Source organism: Rhinolophus ferrumequinum, chromosome 10 (assembly GCF_004115265.2).
Source record: "Rhinolophus ferrumequinum isolate MPI-CBG mRhiFer1 chromosome 10, mRhiFer1_v1.p, whole genome shotgun sequence".
NCBI lineage: Eukaryota > Metazoa > Chordata > Mammalia > Chiroptera > Rhinolophidae > Rhinolophus > Rhinolophus ferrumequinum.
The window spans coordinates 69,815,316-69,834,407 of NC_046293.1; the positions used below are offsets into that span (position 1 = coordinate 69,815,316).

Below are 19,092 nucleotides of genomic sequence, written 5' to 3' on the forward strand. Positions count from 1 at the left end.
AAAGTCAATTATTATCTTGTGAATTTTTGAAAATATAACTTCTATTAAATGCTCTTCTATTGAATTGAATACTAAATAGATTTTACTATATAAAAGAAGAATGCAGACAGTGAGGCAAAAGCAGAATGATTTATTGTGTCAATTATAATTCAACAAAATACATCAACTAACAAATATGTATTTTCTAACTATATGGAAATAACAGTGTAAAATAAAAAATTAACTACAAAATAAGTTACATCTCCTAAATAGAGAAATTTCCTACAAATAACCACATATGAATATTTATAATAAGAGGGTGGAGGTTCATTTAAGAGTATGCCGTCACATTAATATGTTAAAGCCCAGAAGAATCCCCCCTTTTTTGTAACAATGACAGCCTGCATATTTTCTGATAATATTCACATGAAACTATGACATAACAATATTCAGAATATATTTAAAAGAACTAAACATAATTTTATCAGTGAAAAATACTACATGCATACTGAGCATCCACAGTATTAGTCATTTTAATATGAGAGCAATTTGTATTAAGATGACTATAACTGGATAAATTTTTCTGATAAAAAGAATGTGACCCAGAAACGGTGCTAAAGATGTTTATCTGCTAAAATATCTTCCAGCACATTGTTTTAATTACAATAACATAATTGAAAAAAATTCCAAGGAATAAAGAATTTAGCTAGTGAAAACAGCACTAAAATGTTTATATATATTTTGTTTCTGATATTTTAGTAGTAAGTTTTAGAACCTCCACAAATCTTGAAAAAGCACTACTTTGAATATATTGGGTTCACACACATGACATTTCTGATGTTGCCAAGGATATACATGAATAAAGTTATATGCCAAAAGTCATATTCTACAAAGTATATATTTTCATCTTTTAACCACTTATTTTTCTCAACACTATTTTTTTCTACTTTATATTAAATAAAATTTCAAATTATGAGCTTGGAAACAACAGCTCTATAAAGTTCTCTCTTCTTTGTATTTCCAAAGAGAAATGAGGAATATACAAGAATTTAGAAAGAATGATTGATTACAACATATCTAACAGTTGAATATCTATTTAAAAGAAAATGTTTCTGTTGTTCAGTGTACCAAAAAAAAAAACACCTTTATTTATCTTTAGAACATAACTTATATTCATCAAATATTTTGGATACAAAACATTTTTTTACATTTTGGTTAAGGATTACTAAATTATCTCTTAGTCCATATATGTGATAATGCATTAATCTAAGAAAACATCTCGCCTCCCATTTTGTATTGTTTTTAGCTAAATAATTCTGTGTAGGTTATAAGGGTTGCAGTTAAAAATAGAATAAAAGAATGAACAGAACTGGTCACTAGAAGTAACTTGTGCTCTCTTGAACAAACAACAGCACATAATTTAGAAGACAAGAATTCACAAGACAAGTCAATGTTTATATAAGCATTTTAGGGGTAAGCCTCCATCATTCAAAATGTTACAGAAAACATCCATAATCACACAGCACGGAAAATTTCTCTTACATATCTTTTAATTCCTGTAACATTTTCATATGCCTGAAACAAATTGAACTATTTCAGTCTCATAAGCTTTAAACCCAATTCTAATTCATCAAATTGAGAATGGTAACAATTAATTCTCTAACAAATGGCAGTATATTTTATTTGGGGAAACAGATAGAAAAAAAAAATGGCCGAGAAACTTGGTTACTACATAGATGATCTCATATAGTTTGATACGGATGTTACTTTCCTATGAAGGCAAATAAAGACTTCTGAAATACATTCAAGATGAGTAATAAATAAAAAAGACAGATCTTTTCAAACTTATAGACAATGAGCACTCGTACCTGTGCATGAACATACATATACCCCTACATCTAACTTTCTGAATATTTCTCTTTCCAGACTCAACCTTTGTAAGGAAAAAATAAAAAAATAAAGAGAGCCCTAGAAAAATATACTCCAGTGTTTGATCATACTTTACAATGAATTCATCTCTCCTTTAAAATGTTTAGTGCTAATGATATACTCATTTAAAAAAACTAAATCCCCCATGGAGTACGTAAGATATTCACAAAATCTTCATCATTTACTATTCCTATACTTAGACCTTCATAGTAATCTTCAAATTCACCATATGACACTTCATCAGACTTGTTGCAGGCATCTTTTAATGTTTCTAGAAACGATGATTTGATGTGTTCCTCTGTGAAATGGCCTGTAAAATAGTACTGACTATGTAACAATCTCCTTAAAAGTACAGGAAAATGACTGATGATGGTAAAGAAATACTTAATTATCTTATAAAATCTTTTCAACAATTTGAAATCGTATGTCAAACTACCATCTAATTTATTTAGACATTTTCATGATGAACTACTATCTTGGTGGTGACTTTAGTACACATTTGAGGTATGTTTTTTTTTTTAATTAAAAGAAATCCCACGATCTATTTATTAAGTGATGTCATTGGATATATTGAAGAATGATAGGCATATAGAGTTAACTCTTCCCTAAAACTTGAGCAAATAGCAATTTGGGGATTTTATTTTTTAATATAAACCATGAAAAGTGAACTTTAATTTTCCAATTCCACCTGTAAATATATAATCAAGTTTTTCCCCCCAGTAGGAATATAGAATTTTTTTTTACTTAGACGTTTATCTTTTATATCCCTCACATTGTGTGAACACCCCTCCCCCATCCACTAACTCTCTGACATAGCACACAGCCATTACATTTCCACTGTCTCTATTCCTAATGCTGTACTCCGCTTCTTGTAAGTACATACATATAGATATATATATATATGTGTGTGTGTGTGTGTGTGTGTGTATATATATATATGCATACATACATATACATACAAACTTGTAGTTGGCATTCATTATTGTTCAGCTTCAGCTTCAGGTGTACAGTGCAGTGATCAGGCATCTACATCATCCCTGAGGTGGTCTCCCTAATGAGACAAGTGTCCATCAGATACCCTACAAAATCTTTACAACTTTCTTGATTACATTCCCCAAATTAATTTTCAGAACCCCGTGGCCATCTTGTGGTTACTGACTATTTTCTAATCCCCTCACCTTCCCCCTTATCCCCACCCCCCTCCCATCTAGCAACCCTCAGTTTTTATGTTTTAAACTTCTGATAGGGTGCATCCTATACGTATAGGAAAAATAATAGTTACTACTGTAGATATTTTTATATTTCTTAGTATTTTAGAGGACTTGGTTTCATTTCCATTAGAAACAAAGAAAGAACAGAAAAAGTAAATAATTTCAAAGATTTACAGCCTGTTAACACAGTAATACAATGTGTGAAGGGTGTCTCTACTTTCAGGCATCGGTTATTTTATGAATCAGTTACTCATTATTGCAGCTAGAAGATATTACTGCAAACACAGGATTCGGAGGCTTCTGACAATTTTTGCTGGAAGAACTTACACTAGATTAAATCATTATGTTTTAATCTCTGATATTAAGTAGGCTATTTCCACTGGGTCATGTTAAATATGATTGACTTTATTCTACAGAAAAATGCTACTGAGAATAATGTATATTAAAAAAATTGTAAATTTGTTATTTAAACTTACAATTTTTTTTAATATGTTTAGCTTGTTATTTAAAGAGAGAACATAAAATAGTCTTTAGTTTTTTATTTAAAGAGAGAACATAAAATATCTGATTCATCCCTTTTAAAACTTTTTTGATTTTTTTAATTCAGAAATAAAACAATAAGCTATTTAAATAAGTAGCTTTAATCATATTATGGCCAGTTAGAGAGAAGGAGTGACCTCTTAAATGCCAATTTGTGGGGAAGCTTTCATTGACCACCCTAAATGTAGGTACCCCACCACAGAACTCATCTCACTAATCTGCCACCCCCTTCACCCCTCCCCCCTATCCTCACGGTCTGTGCACTGATTTACTCCCAGGATCCTAGAATAGAACAGGAAAAAAGACATTCATTAATTTTTTAATAAGAAAAGAAAATTAAGAGATAAAAGGAAGCTATAGAAAAGATGGTCAGATAATACTCAAAGAAAAGAAACAGAGGCTCACATATAAAGGCAGAAAAGGGGTCAGAAAAATCTATGGAACTCTATAAATCATTTTAAAGTCACGTTGCATTTTAAAATAACAAATTTAAATGGGGATACCACCTTAATTGTCTAACAGAGTCGGCAAAATTAGGGTAAGAGTTGGATCTTTTTCAAACACCAGAAGTTCTCTAATGATCTTAGTTAATGATTCATTTTAAAGTGCCTATCAAAGTAAAGGAAAAATCTGCTTTGAATAGCAAAATGTTTGCTGTCTTTTAAAACATATGTGAGAAATAGAGAAGAGGCGATCATTTAAAAAAAAAACAGGTAGAATAAACAAGGACTGAATAATTATGTTATACAGAATTGGTAATAAAAAACAATTAAGTGTATTTGTAATTGAATGTTAGTCAAGGATAAACATTAATTAAGATCTAATCTATATAAAAATATATACCTGCAGGCAAAAGAGAGTTCCCCATTTACCATCCATAGTTTTGAATAAATTTTAGCACTATTTTTTCTAAGGAAAACATTTTTAATTTAAATTTCTGTTTCAAATATTCAAGAATTTTATATTTCTTTTGCCCCCCTCCACCCAGTAAATACCTACCTATTATCATTTGTAACTAACTAATCTTTCTTTTGTTCCTCTTAGAGAGCAAAGCATTTTAATTAAACATTAGATTTCTAATACCATTAAACAGAAAAACATTTGATAAATGCCATTTCCATTAAACCTGAAAATACTTTTTAAAATAAATTATTCAAAGTAAAAAGAAAATATTTTCTGTAGTTAAATTACATGTGATATAAAAGTCTTAATATGAATTTAATTCGATGGGCATGTGAATAAATTATAATTTGTAGTCATAGATAACAAAAAAGGGTTTCTGGTTTTTTTGTGTTTTTGTTTTTTTTTTAAGAAAAACAGTAATAGGGTTTCCTCTTAAGATTGTTGAGCTTGCTAGCTTATGTGAATGCAAAGACAAGGTATGTAATTTCTTAAACAAAGGATTATCCAACAACAAAAACAAAACCCTCACCAATTCAATGACACACAAAAAAATTGAAGCTCCTTAAACAACTTAATTAAGATTAGAGAGGAGAAGACAAAATAAAATACAAGGAAATAAAATCACCTAATTTTGAAATAAGTAAGTCATCTTGTTCTTATATTTAGTATCGCTAACTACAGAAAAAAAGCAGAGAATGACATGGATTTTAAGGAAAAGATATACTAAATTTAACTAAATAATAGAAATTCTCTACGGCAACTGTAGTTCATTTAAAATCATTAATAATCAAATTAAACTATTTTGACCTGAAACAGATTATTAAAAATTGGGAAGACAGTGATGATTAGCATTAATTTACATACAAATTCTATTTTTTTCACTTCACAGTTAAAAGTAATAAATAAACCATTTACAAGGGTTAATAACAATAATAAATCAAAATAATTACAGTATATCTTATTTTAATATTTAAAAAGGAAAATTCTAGAATAATAGTATTCTGTATTATTTAACATAGCAATTAAAATTATGAATTAGAAACTATTCATTAAATATAAATAATCAATGGTCAATAAATATACAAAAATATGTTTAAACTCCCTAATAATGAGGAAAATGCAAATTAAAAAAATTTTTTAACATATTAGATTAGCAAAAATCTGAGGTGAAATTAATTCTCTAACAAGTGGCAGTATAATCTGATATAGCCATCTTACACAGCAATTTGGAAGAATTAATCAAAACTGGAAATACAGATATTCTAGGTCTTGATATTACTCCAAGGAAACAGCAGAAAATGGGTCTAAGGAATCACAAATAACCATACTCATTGCTTCACTGGTTGAACATAATAATTAGAAATTAAAAGTCTTCCAATAGAAGTGACAACAGACACCACAGAAATACAAAAAAAAAATTAAGAAATTACTATGAGCAACTATACGCCAACAAATTTGACAATCTGGAAGAAATGGACAATTTTCTAGAAGCATACGGCCTTCCATGGCTAACTCAAGAAGAAACGGAAAACCTGAATAGACTGATTACCACCAGGGAAATTGAGTCAGTAACCAATAATCTCCCAATAAACAAAAGCCCTGGACCAGATAGCTTTACAGGTGAATTTTACAAAACGTTCAAAAAAGAATTATCACCTATTCTTCTCAAGTTCTTCCAAAAAAGCCAGAAGGAGGGAAGGCTCCCAAACACTTTTTACGAGGCCACTATCACCCTGATCCCAAAATCAGACAAAGACACTATAAAAAAAGAAAACTAGATATCTCTAATGCACATAGATGCAAAAGTCCTCAACAAAATATTAGCAAACAGAATTCAACAATATATTAAAAAGATCATACACCATGATCAAGTGGGATTCATTTCTGGTATGCAAGGGTGGTTCAACATCCGCAAATCAATTAATGTGATACACCACATTAACAAAATGAAAAATAAAAATCATATGATCATATCAATAGATGCAGAGGAAACATTTGAAAAATCTAGCAGCCATTTATAAATTTTGGAACTACAGTTATAAATTTTGGAACTATATATATAGTTACAAGAAGCGGAGTACAGCATTAGGAATAGAGACAATGGAAATGTAATGGCTGTGTGCGATGTCAGAGGGGTAGTTGATGGGGGGAGGGGGGTTGACACTGTGTGAGGGATAGAAATGATAAATGTCTAAGTATTACATTGTTCTGTGTACCTGAAACTAATTAAAAAAAAAAGTCTTCCAATAGGAGACTAGCTAAGTAAATTATGGTATACTGATTTTTAAAAAGAATAATATGCAGTAGATAAAATAAGATGGCACAACGTGGATTAACATAAAAAGAGCTCCAAAACATAGTTTAAGTGTAAAAAGCAAACTAACATTTGTTTAGCAAAACTTTCATGAAAAAAGTCTTCAAAAAAGTATTAGATATTTATAATACATACACAGCTATGAAAATCCATAAAGACTGAAATATATATTAAATAATAATAATATTTAATTGTTACCTCTGTAGAGGGAAATGTAATGAAAAGAGGGTAGTTACTGGGGCCAAATGCTTTCTTTATAATAAGAATTTATGTATAAATCAATTATGTAAAAATTAAAGTCAGAAGAAATATAGTAGGTAATGAATCAGTAGAATTACACTGAGATATTTTCTATATCCTCAGATTTTCATAGACATATGTATTTTCATTATATGTATAGCTCCAGCCCTAGAGAAAGACATTCATTCCCTCATTCTGCTTTAAATCTTCGAGTATAGTAAGCACATTCAGTAAAATTAATTCAGAGAACTTGCACATGTAATTATCTGTTCTCTATTCTGTTCTTTCTAACTCAAATTCCTCACTATTTCCTCAATAGGAAATAAAAGTTCAATCTCGATTATAAACATCAAAGAAAAAATAAGTACAGACAATGGACCTGAGAATTTTTAAATGAAGAAGGTCAAAAAGCTGTCACTTTTCTGATTTAAAAAAAATAATAATTGTTTATTCCTCCCTTAATGGCTTCAGGTCCACAATATCAATTAATATTATTTGAAGATATTACTTTTATTAGCTAACATTTTAGAAATCTAATGTATTTTGACTCAGAATTACCTGAAATTACTTGAGGATGTTTCTTTGCACAATAACATTTTCTTATGTTTGTAATAGGTACACTGCCCATTTTGTTGAAATCCAGTTTCATAAAGGCCTAAAGAAAGAAAGAAATGCTATTTTTTTCCCTATGAAATCATTAGACATGAGATCCTAATTTTCTTTTCTGCAGTAGGTTATTTACAGGCTCTAAACAAGACAGTTTAAAAATACTACACTAGTGTATATGTAGGGAGCATCATGAATACAAAGAAGAATGATATTGGAGCAAGATATTAGGTGTCAACCGATGGTAGTTGGCAGCAATTCAACTCCAACAGGAATCCCCAATTTGGGGTGTGGTGAAGAAGGAAACTTTACCCAGTACCAACAGCTCAGTTGTGATACAGCATGGCTGTGAGAACAGCATGGCTGTGGAACAACTCAATAGCGTTACAGCTCAATTATGAAACAGCGGGCTGTGGAACAGCACAGCTGCAAGGTGGCCCTCAGGTGAGGCAGCCCTTGGGTGAGGTTAGTCACCAGTGAGGCAACTCGCTCAGTTCTGTCCCAGTCCGCTCTGCTCTGGTCCTGGGAGATGTCTTCAGCGTTTCAGCTCCAGCTGTGGAAATGCAGTCTTCAGTCTTTGGTGGAAAAGGAAAGCGGGCTCCCTGAGCCAGAGGGGAGCTACCTTTTAGAGAGAGAAGTCCCCACTGCTGGTCACTGATTGGTTCATCCTCATGCAAATGAGGACTCAGTTTGAGTTTACAGTTTAATTGATCTAAAAAGCACTGTCGTGTTTTTTAGACACGACAACATGTAAGATAACATGTATTGAGCCTTGACCTTGGGAAAGCCACAAACTAAAAATTTGACATGTATTATCGCATGCAATCCTTATACCAGCTCTATCAGATAAGGAACTGAGGCTCGGAGATATTTAAAAATACATATAGTCACACAGCTATATCACATAGTCACATATGGAGCCAGCAATTTATGAAACTAGTAATTTGTAAACCAAAATTTAATTTCAGATTTGATTTTCCTTTCATAATATTTTCCTAAAACATATGCATAAATTATTTAGTTTTATCCTGGAAGAGGTGTATGTGTATATGCTTGTTTGTGTTTTACTAAAATCAAAATACATTACAGGCAAAGGGATTCAAAACATTTTCAATGGTAATTCATTAAAGTTTTAAAATAATGAACCTAATAATCTATTAAAAGTAACTATTTGAAAAATTATTTCACAAAGTCACCTTTCGAACAAATGATTTCCTGTATTCATTCATTTCACCAATAACGGCACGTTTGAATTCTCCATAGTCAACCTTGCCATTGCCACTGTCATTCAGAATTAGCCATGAAGACTCAAAATTCTAGAAATAATCACACAGAACCACTGTTACACCTTTAAGCTGCATATGGCCAAAACGTAATAGTATCTGTTAACATCTTTTGCAGTCCTAGACAAGGTAGAGAACTTAATAAATTCCAAAAAGTCCCATACTTCCTTAATTAGACCCAGGTTGGTGATACTTATATTCTTATTTTATAATGACTTAATTTTGTTTATCATTGCATGGGCAGTCTGCTGTGATATCATGCAGGAAAATAAAAACAGGGAATATTACTTTAAATATATGAGCAAAAAGGGAAGTTTACTCATATTTTTATAGTATATGTTCTCCCTATGTTAGATGCATTAGGTAATATTGTTTAGTTTTTATTCTTGAATCTAATCATAAAAATTTAACAAATCAACCAAAAAAGGAAGTATTATGATGATGCAGAAAGAGTACTAGACTGGCACAGATTATCTGCGTTCTAGTTTTATCTCAGTTATTAATTATCTGTGTGATGTGGATAAAGACACCAAGGTTTCTAAATGTCTGTTGCTGTTTCTGTTTTGTTTTCTTTTGTTTTGTTGTAGAAGAAGTCAAGTTAGAAGAAGTCAACTTTGAAGAAGTCAAGTTAGATAACCCATAGTATGTGTCATCAGGTGGGCCATAAGATTAAATGTTGCAAAAAAAACACAAAAGACAGGTACGTCACAACAATAATACAGATTTTATAGTTGATAAGGTGTATTCCCATGTAATTTTCTTATTTGAGCTTCAAAGCAACTCTGACTATAGGTATTCACTCTGGATTGCCCAGGCAGAGCCTATCAATTCGAAAAGTGAAAAGACCTCTTCAAGGTCATACAGTTCATAGTAAAGTTGGACTTGAACCTATATCACATAAATTCAATTTCTGGTGTTACTTCCACAAAATACACTATATCTTGTGACGAGACAGTTTGAAGCAAAAGAGAAGAATGCAAGAGAATTCTTAATCTGAAACTCTTGAGGTACACGGGTTTTTAATTCATACTTTTACAATAAAATCCAAACTTCTTAGCATGGCATGTAAGTCTTTAATGTAACAGCCCCTGCTAGGCTTGTTTCTCTCCATTGTTCTTTTTTCCTTCCTTCCATTTCTCTATCCATTTAAACGAATACATCGTGTATTTGTTCAACACCTACTGTACGCCAGGTTTTATTCAAGGTATTAGAAAGAGAGCAGAAAACTAGAAGCGCCCTGGGTCCTGTCCTCATGGGGCTTACGTTCTACTTGCAGGAATAGCCAGATGATACTTACAAAGTGGTGCAAAGAAAATAAAATGGGTAAATAGTAGAGAGAGGACCAGGGATCAGATGGGGTTCTCCTTTAGACAGAGGTACAGGGCAGTATTCTTAGTAGAGAAAGCCGCAGCCTAAATGATGAGAAAATTGAGCCATGCAAAGGTCTAGCGGGAATTACTCACAGAGGGAACAGTATGTGCAAAGGCTCTGGGTGTGGGGGAATGAGGGGATGAGCCATTTACAATTCCTGCACAGGCCTCACTCCTAGTCCTCTCCGTGCCTTCACATGTGCTTCTCCCCTTCGTGAACTATCCATTATCTGATCCACACTCCTCCTCCCCTCTTCTCTGCTTATTTCTTCATCCTTTAAAATTCAGCTTGGATATATCCTCTTCCAGGAATTAATTATTCTATCATCTTCCCTCTCTTTCCCCGTCACCTGGCTTGGAATTTATCCCACGAGTTCTGTAAACATTCTCTATGTAACAGATATCATATTAGTTTGTAATCACATATTTCTATGCTTTGATCATGAAGACTTTAGAGTACGGAATATATCGTCTTCAAACTGAGAACGATGGCTGGTTAATATACTCTTAATGTATGCATGATGGAGGAATGAATGTTGAAACTTTAAAAATCAACAGGACTTGTTACCTGATGGCTTAACACTAATAATAAGGCATAAAGGAGAAAAAGGAGACCAATGAACTACTAAACTTTCAGTAGAGAAAGTGAAAAGTATCACCTAAAAATAATACATCATCCACATCCGCAGTGAAGTATCTGTAGTACATACCTTTTCAGACACCTCTAAGTGAAATACATTTAAAGCTTGCTTAAAATCTGCCTTATCTAAAAGTCCACTTCCTTCCTTGTCCAATTGTCGAAAGTATTTTCCCAATCCAGTGAAAATACGGACACCTCTTTTATGTAGCTGTTCTTTTAACTCATCTGTTTAGGAAGAAGAAAGATGGAAACTAATAATAATTCCTATTCACAAATGTATCAAATCGCAAATGTCTTTCTTGTTAGAAAATTAAAGTTGATGTAACTGATATAAGAAATATCAAGCAAATCATATGTATGACTGACAAAACATTTTTGGAAAATGGAATGCTTTTAATAAAGAGGGTTATATATAAAACTACATGTAAAACAGCAGAACTATAGCACCACTGTGTGGTGAAAGAGTTATATATTACATACAGAAAAATGATGTTACACTTTATCAGCATGAAAGTGACCTAAATGCTACAAATAAAATGTTATTTTCTAGGCATCCTCCTCATCCAATAATCCCACCTTTTTCCTCTGTCTTTGCTGTTACCAACTGAATTACAAAATTGACGCCTGGCCAGTCACTCAAAAATTATCAGTTCAAAATTTCTGAAATAGTTTGCATCTTCAAATTATAACTTATATGTTAAATAGCATCACGGCTTTGAAGTGCTCTCCTACACTTACACATGTAAAGTAACTCTTCTAGGAATTCATCAAAGGTTATATTCTCTGGCGCCTAGCATTCTCTTTGTGAGGCAGTGATTTCACTTAATGCAGTTTGGCCCATCTTAAGAATACACAGAGAACTTTACTAAAGTAGTTACTAAATACAATTCGTTAGAGGAAGTAAATGTCACTAGATACAATAGTGAAAACTACTATATTGACCATGATAGAATAAACGATTTATTAACAGTGACATCAAGAATATTTGAGAGTTCAAATATCAATTCCAGATAACTTTTCAATGTTTCTAGCCCTCTTATAATCTTTAAATAATACAGAATTGCACAACTGAAATCTATGTAATTCTACTAACAATTGTCACCCCAATAAATTAAAAAATAAAAAAAAAAAAAAAAAAAAAAAGAAATTGCTCTATAATGTGAAATAATTGCTTTTGAAATTACCCAAATAAAAAGAAAAGATACTCAACCTTTAAAAAAAAAAAAAAAAAAAAAAAAAAAAAAAAAAAAAAATCTTTAAATAATAAACCAGGTTTTATCAAAATTCATAAATTGTATGTTAATTTTTGTGGTTACTTGTTTAATGACTTTGTCCCTTCCAGACTATGAAATTCAACAAAGAATTGATTATTTGAGCCTAGTGTACTATAGTGGTTACAAGTATCCAAAGCCTACATATATTTCATTTATTACCTACAACTCTAGAAAGCTAATAAAACAGGTTATTTTCCTCACTTTAGAGATGAAGAAAGAGGTGCAAGAGATTTACACAAAGTCATATGTCTACTGAATAAAGAGTCCAAACATGAAAAGTCCAGCATCTTTGCTTTTATGCTAGGGCTGCCACAAATCTCTTTAGGATATAACCTAATGCATAAGACAAATATTATGTTACAAAATTGGCTACACTTTATTCAGTTCATAAATAAAACCCGTATTATATAGTTTTTTCTAAAATTGTAAAATTCATACCGTGTTTCCCCGAAAATAAGACCTATAGCGGGACAATCAGCTCTAAGGCGTCTTTTGGAGCAAAAATTAATGTAAGACCTGGTCTTACATTATATTATATAAGACCCGGTCTTATATTAATTTTTGCTCCAAAAGACGCCTTAGAGCTGATTGTCCCGGCTAGGTATTATTTTCCAGGAAACACGGTAATTCATATAATACTAGTTATTCAGTTAGAATCATTAAAGTAGGAGAAATTCTAAAAACATATTTGTATACACACACACACACACACACACACACACACACAGACATATAATTAACTTACCAAAAAAAAGCAAATAGGAAATATAAATCAAACGCCATAACACTAAAAAGTATCTGGAAAATACTGCTTTACTACTTACAAAGAAAATGGTTAAAAATTAAAAATACTTGAGAGTATAGTAAAATGATACATACCTTGAATGGCCTTGAAGACCAGCCTATCATTGGCTTCCTGCCTGTTTATACCATCCTCATGTTCCACAGAACCAGTTCTGCAATTAACATGTTCGCAGTGATAAAAATATATTGTTTTATAACCATAAATATGGAAACTCTAAGCTCTTCGCTGTTCTAGACGCAATGAAACTCTCACCAAAGTTGGAAGAGTGCCTAGAGGTTAATCGAGTCCCACTTTCAACTGTTGATTTAATCCCAGGAGGATTAAATATGCCAAGAAAAGGGCTAAAATCCTTAAAACCTTCCCAGAATGACTCTTAACATTATATTTATTTTTGTAGCTATTTCCGTGTTCTTACAAAATAATTAAAACTATTAAATTTAAAGGCAGTTTTACCTTGTAAAGTACAAAATGTAAAAATGTGATTTTTAAAAAGCCAAAAAGATTGCATTCATTTTGAGCAATACGGTAAATGACAAAGTGAAACAAATTTCCTTGCAACCAATTTGTGGGATATGGCCTCTAATGCACACATAGTACACCAATTATTGTCATGTTGAATTACATTTATCACCAAGAAATACTCAGCAAGAATAGCATATATTTATCACCAAGAAACAGGCAACAAGAATAATAGCATATATATAATTAAAACAACTAAAATTCATTTAAGAGTGTTTTTGATTCATAGCATTATTTTTTCATTATGCATTTTACTAATCAGAGAACACTAAAACATGTAACACCCAATATATTTTTTAGTGCTAAAAAGAAACACTAAAAATATGGGGGTAATTATTAATATTGTACTATATCCCATCTTTTAAATTTTATAGCTTTGGTAGCATTTCGTAAAATAAAAGTGTTATAGCAAAGGCAAATTAATCAAATACCTTTAAGATAAAATGGGACATTTTTGTTCTTTACTTGATGGTAACTGTTCTCACACATGGAGCACAAGATAGCACATAAAATAGACACACATAGCTATGCTTTGCTTTTAAAAATATAAACTTAACTAAAGTCAAAATACTTTGGGATAGATACTCATTTTAAGAGAATAAATAATAGTTTTCACTTATGCTCACAAGAACAAATGCATGTTTGACTTACCTGAGAGAATCCAAAGCTATCCGATCAATATTTGTGATTCGAAGTATAAGTAATGTGTTTTCTTTTATGCTTTCTGGAAGTCTGAGATGATCAGAATTCAAAAATGTCAAGTTTGCACCCTAAAAAAATTTAACAGATGAATTATTTAAAACTCAGAAAGTCTATAAGAAGTGAAATATAACTAATACTTATTTAAATTATTCAATATTATTCAATTTTATGACATAGTATACTTTTATGATTTAAAAAAAAGCATGTCAGAGACCATTTAGAAACCACAGGGGCTTCAGCTAGTAATCCAGGAAAATAAAGGAACTAATCTGTTAATCAATCTCTGAATTAGAAAAATTTTCTGTTTAATAATCTATGTGAAAAAAAATAATGTAAGAATGCCAATTTTTTGTAAGAATCACAGGAAGAAAGGGTAAGTTATTCAAATCAAAATTATGACATTCCTAAATATAGAAATAGAGTTGTTGATCCACAGAAAGATGTATGACAAATTGATGAACTTATAGATCAATCACACTTTTTCACTTGGTCTTTTGGTAACAAACATCACATAACTATAAAACCTAATTTTCAACTAATTAGAACATAAAGACTTGAGTAAAAATATTTCTATCAGAAATCCTTAATCCACACTTAGAAAATTGTCATTATTTTAATTTTTGAGTTGCTCAAATAAACATGTTCAAATAAGGACAACCACAAATTTAAAATAAGTTTAATTTTCTTTCTTGAAAATAATGGAAGAGATTTCTCTCCTCTCCTTTTTCCTGAAGCATTTACTTGAGAAAACTTGTAACTATAAGTACTTTCTCCTTTTATTGAAATGTATATAAATTCTTTTGTAATTACAATATTAAGCAATTGGAGACACTATGTGAATTGCGTAGCAGGGTTATATATGTAAGTGTATACATAAAATCTAACGTGTGTAAACATACATGTGTGCATAAGAATACTTCTGTACGGTCTGTGTCAGTGCATCCAAAGCTATATAGCTATATGCTCTATGCAAATGAATGAACATATGTGGGTGCACATTCATGCATGTGTGTCTATTGGCAAATATGCATGCTTATTTGAGTATCATATTAATAGATGGCACTAAAATTTCTTTTAGGAAGTGCTTAGGAAAAGACCTTGATGGGGCATATAGAAATGAAATGATAAGCTCCAGAGTAACACATGGAAAGCAAAAGAAAAGTAAAGTAGAATATTTCTGCATAAAGAAATGGAAGATTGTGAGAAGGAGCAAAAGGTGGAAGGAGTCGAAAAATGAAGAAGGCCTTTACTGTGGGAAATAGTCAAAGAACATATTTTTAAGAATAAGAATGTCTAATAAATAATTCTAAATTCTTATAATATTAACCTCCCTCCGTATCTCTTTCAAAATGTCTGCCACACACACAAAGCACCACATATATAGTTTGTGTGTGTCTTTTCCTCCCTCCCTCCGTCCTTCCCAGCCCTTTTCCTTCCTTCCTTTCTTTCTTTCATAAAAGGGAGCAGAATTCAACATCTGCTTCAAGTGAACTGGAACAGGAATAGTGAGAATAAGTCATAAACTATATACTACATTACTGGAGACAGCACTCAGAACTAGAGGTAACTTTAATTGTGGGACAGGCATTAAACATCCTTTATGCAGGTTATGAAATGGGAGTCAGAGCTGATTTTCTCTAGATCTCAAGAGGCCGACTTGAGTGACACATGTATATATGTAAACTTGGATTATTTAATCCAGCTTTAAGATGCAAAGTTTTTCTTAACCCCCAATTCTTCACCTAAGTCATTACTGCATCTTATTGATTCTATTTCCTAAAGATTTATTTTATTTTTCAATTGCCTTCACAGCCACAGCCACCTGCCTAATTCAGGTTGCCATTACCTCCTTCCTAGATTTATATAATTCAATCCAATCTGGTTCTTTGTATCTAGCCTTCAATTCATCCCCCACATTGTAACCAGAGCGATCTTTCTAAATCGCACACCTAATGTCACCTCTCTCCATTCTGTCCACACCTTGTCTTTCAATGACTCCCCAAAATACATTTTAGATTAACTCCTTAATCGAGGCTGCTCTTAATAAACTCCAACTCATTCTTTTCTTTTTAATTATTTAGTTTCAGGTGTACAAAATAATGCAATAGTTAGACATTTACACCCCTCACAAAGTGATAACCCCCCTCCCCCAATCTACTACCCATTCGACATCGTGTATAGCTGTTACAATTCCATTGACTCTATTCCCTATGCTGTACTCCACATCCCGTGAATAAATAAATACATATATATTTAATTATAGTCGACATTCAATATAATTCAGCTTCAGGTGTACAGCGCAGTGGTCAGCCATCTACACAGTCAGTCCATGAAGTGGTTTCTGTAATATTCAAATTCATTCTTGACAGTACCTACCCTGAACTCCACACTCTGGACACACTTTCCCTAACCTCTCCTATCTCACTATGCCAGCCTAGCTAACTCCTTCTCTAGGTCAGGGTTAGATGGCACTTCCTTCAGGATGACTCCTTTGACCCCACAAAACTAAATCATTACCCTTCCTTTCTGACCGTGTTTCCCATGAGACTGTAAGCTCTACAAAAGCAGGGAATAGGTCTAACTTATTCATTGTTCTCTCTCCAATGCTTAGCTTATGAATATATATTTGCTACACGAATGATCACTGAGAACAGTGCTGCATTTTAATCATGAGAAAACACGTGAATATAATGATTTAAAATGTAAGAGCATGATCGACACCGTAACATTACCTATGATCGACCTGTCCTAGGAAATCCTTGTGGTACACCATATACCAAGAGGTGCATGAGGTGGGAAAAATCACAAGAAGGATAAGCTAACTCTCAGATATAGGACAGCTCCAGAAGCCAACTACCCCCTGGATAGAGAAAACTGCACACTCAGAAGATAAGCCTGTTTTTTAGCTGGAGCATTACTCCTGGTGTTATTGAAGTAGCCACTTACCCAATGGTACAGCCCTGCGGAGCCTTTAAAAGTACCAAGAGACAAGCTCTCCTGGGTTTATACTGTGGATTTGGGTGGGAGTAGAAAGTAGTGTTACAGGGAATAAATGCTAGGTTTAGATTCAGACCACTGGTTTCTGAGCCTGAGAGGCAGAACCTGCAGGAAAACATCAACCATTAGGCCCTGCTCAGGAAGGAGAGAAAATTGACTAAAGACGAGAAACCCTGCTCCCCCATCCCCACAGGGTCCTATAATCCAACATCTGAGACTAAAACGTTTGCAGGCACACTTAACTTACAACATAAAAATCACCAAGTTGGTATTGTTTTCCTTTCCTTCGTCCACGCTGATGACTATAAATGTTTTTTTGAATAAAAGGTAGCACATTTGTTCTAGAAGTTAAATGACAAAAATGTGACGTTATTCAGTTTCTCTCAGAAGTAATCATCTTGACAGGTGTTAACAATGTTTCATGGCCCACCTATTTTTCCCAAATTGCCGATATTCATAAACTGTAAGGGACTGATCATGAGTAAAAAAGAACCCAATCAGCTCTCTGCAAGCATCATGTCCATTTCTAGAAAAAGAGAATAATATGAAAGATATTAAATAGGATAAATATCTAATTAAATAACAAGCTAAAATTATGCATGTCGAAGAGGGATAGCATCAAATGTGTGGCAATGACCAAGGGTTATGGGACACCATAGGGAAAAATGCCATGGCTTACTCACACATCAATTTAAGTAAGATTTGGATGGAGAAAAGCTTTATCTTACACTGATGTGAATATGGATATATTACAATGCAGATAATTAATGTGATACAGACTTTTAAAATAAAGTAAAAGACCTTTAAAAAATGTTGAGCTTTCAAGAAGCCACTCGAAGATATACATTTATTTTCCTTTGTTATAGAAAATTTAAAATCATTGAACAAACTTAATAACTCAAAAAAAACAAACTTTACCATTAGTGTACACAAAGAATACCAAGTAGCATTATGCTTTACTGGAAGTTTATAGACTCAGAGAAGAGATTTAAAAATCATCTACCTTGTCACCTTATTGCATCTATCAATATTGTATTGTTAACTTAAGCCATTAAAATGAAATTAAATGGCTTACGTAAATAAAGCAGCTTACGTAAAGTTTAATTTTTAAATGGTTTGGGATCTTCTAGTAGCAATATACAGAGGGTGCCAAAAAAATGTATACTCATTTTAAGAAAGGAAAAAACTGTATTAAAATTGTAATACAACGAATGACATTAGCATTCATTTGATTAATGCCATCTTTTGAGCGAAAGTCATACTACGCATTGCTACCGTAATTCAACTTCGAAAAGTAATACATAGATAACATATCTTAAATGTGTACATTTTTTTGGTTCCCACGGTGTATCTTTTTAAAATTCACTTCTACATTTCTTTTTGAAACACATTTTAAAATCACTTTTAAAATAACTTCTAATTAAAATGTTTTTCTTATATGTACATATTTCCTACAATTTTCGTAACAGATTAATTAATATATAATATAAAAATGGTTATTTTAAATTCACATTTCATTTCTTTGTGACAAATTTAACTAATCTCATTATTGTTATTTCTATTTGAAAAGAGAATACATTTTCTAATCATAAGATTAAAAACTTTAATAAAATCACAATTACCTTGATATGATCCTACCATCAAATTGTACTTTATTAGAAAGCATATTCTCAGTTAAGGTAGAATGTGTTCTTATCCTGTGAAGAAATAAATCTGTCATTAATTATTTTAAAGTTACTACATTTCGTACAATGATAAAAGTACAAAAGAAGTTACGTTA

At 32.0% G+C, this 19,092-nt stretch overlaps 1 protein-coding gene across 1 annotated transcript in view; it reads right to left on the reverse strand.

The window, feature by feature from the left end:
* Positions 1–1,270: 1,270 nt before the first annotated feature.
* Positions 1,271–19,092, reverse strand: part of CAPS2 (calcyphosine 2) — a 40,608-nt gene continuing 22,786 nt past the window's right edge. The window contains exons 10-18 of the mRNA XM_033117470.1: positions 18,935–19,009; positions 17,743–17,838; positions 17,560–17,653; positions 14,265–14,383; positions 13,169–13,245; positions 11,086–11,240; positions 8,919–9,038; positions 7,675–7,771; positions 1,271–2,218 (exon numbers count right to left, since the gene is read on the reverse strand). Coding sequence (XP_032973361.1) covers positions 2,043–2,218; positions 7,675–7,771; positions 8,919–9,038; positions 11,086–11,240; positions 13,169–13,245; positions 14,265–14,383; positions 17,560–17,653; positions 17,743–17,838; positions 18,935–19,009 — 1,009 coding nt within the window. The 3' untranslated portion in view covers positions 1,271–2,042. The remainder of the gene's footprint in view (positions 2,219–7,674; positions 7,772–8,918; positions 9,039–11,085; positions 11,241–13,168; positions 13,246–14,264; positions 14,384–17,559; positions 17,654–17,742; positions 17,839–18,934; positions 19,010–19,092) is intronic.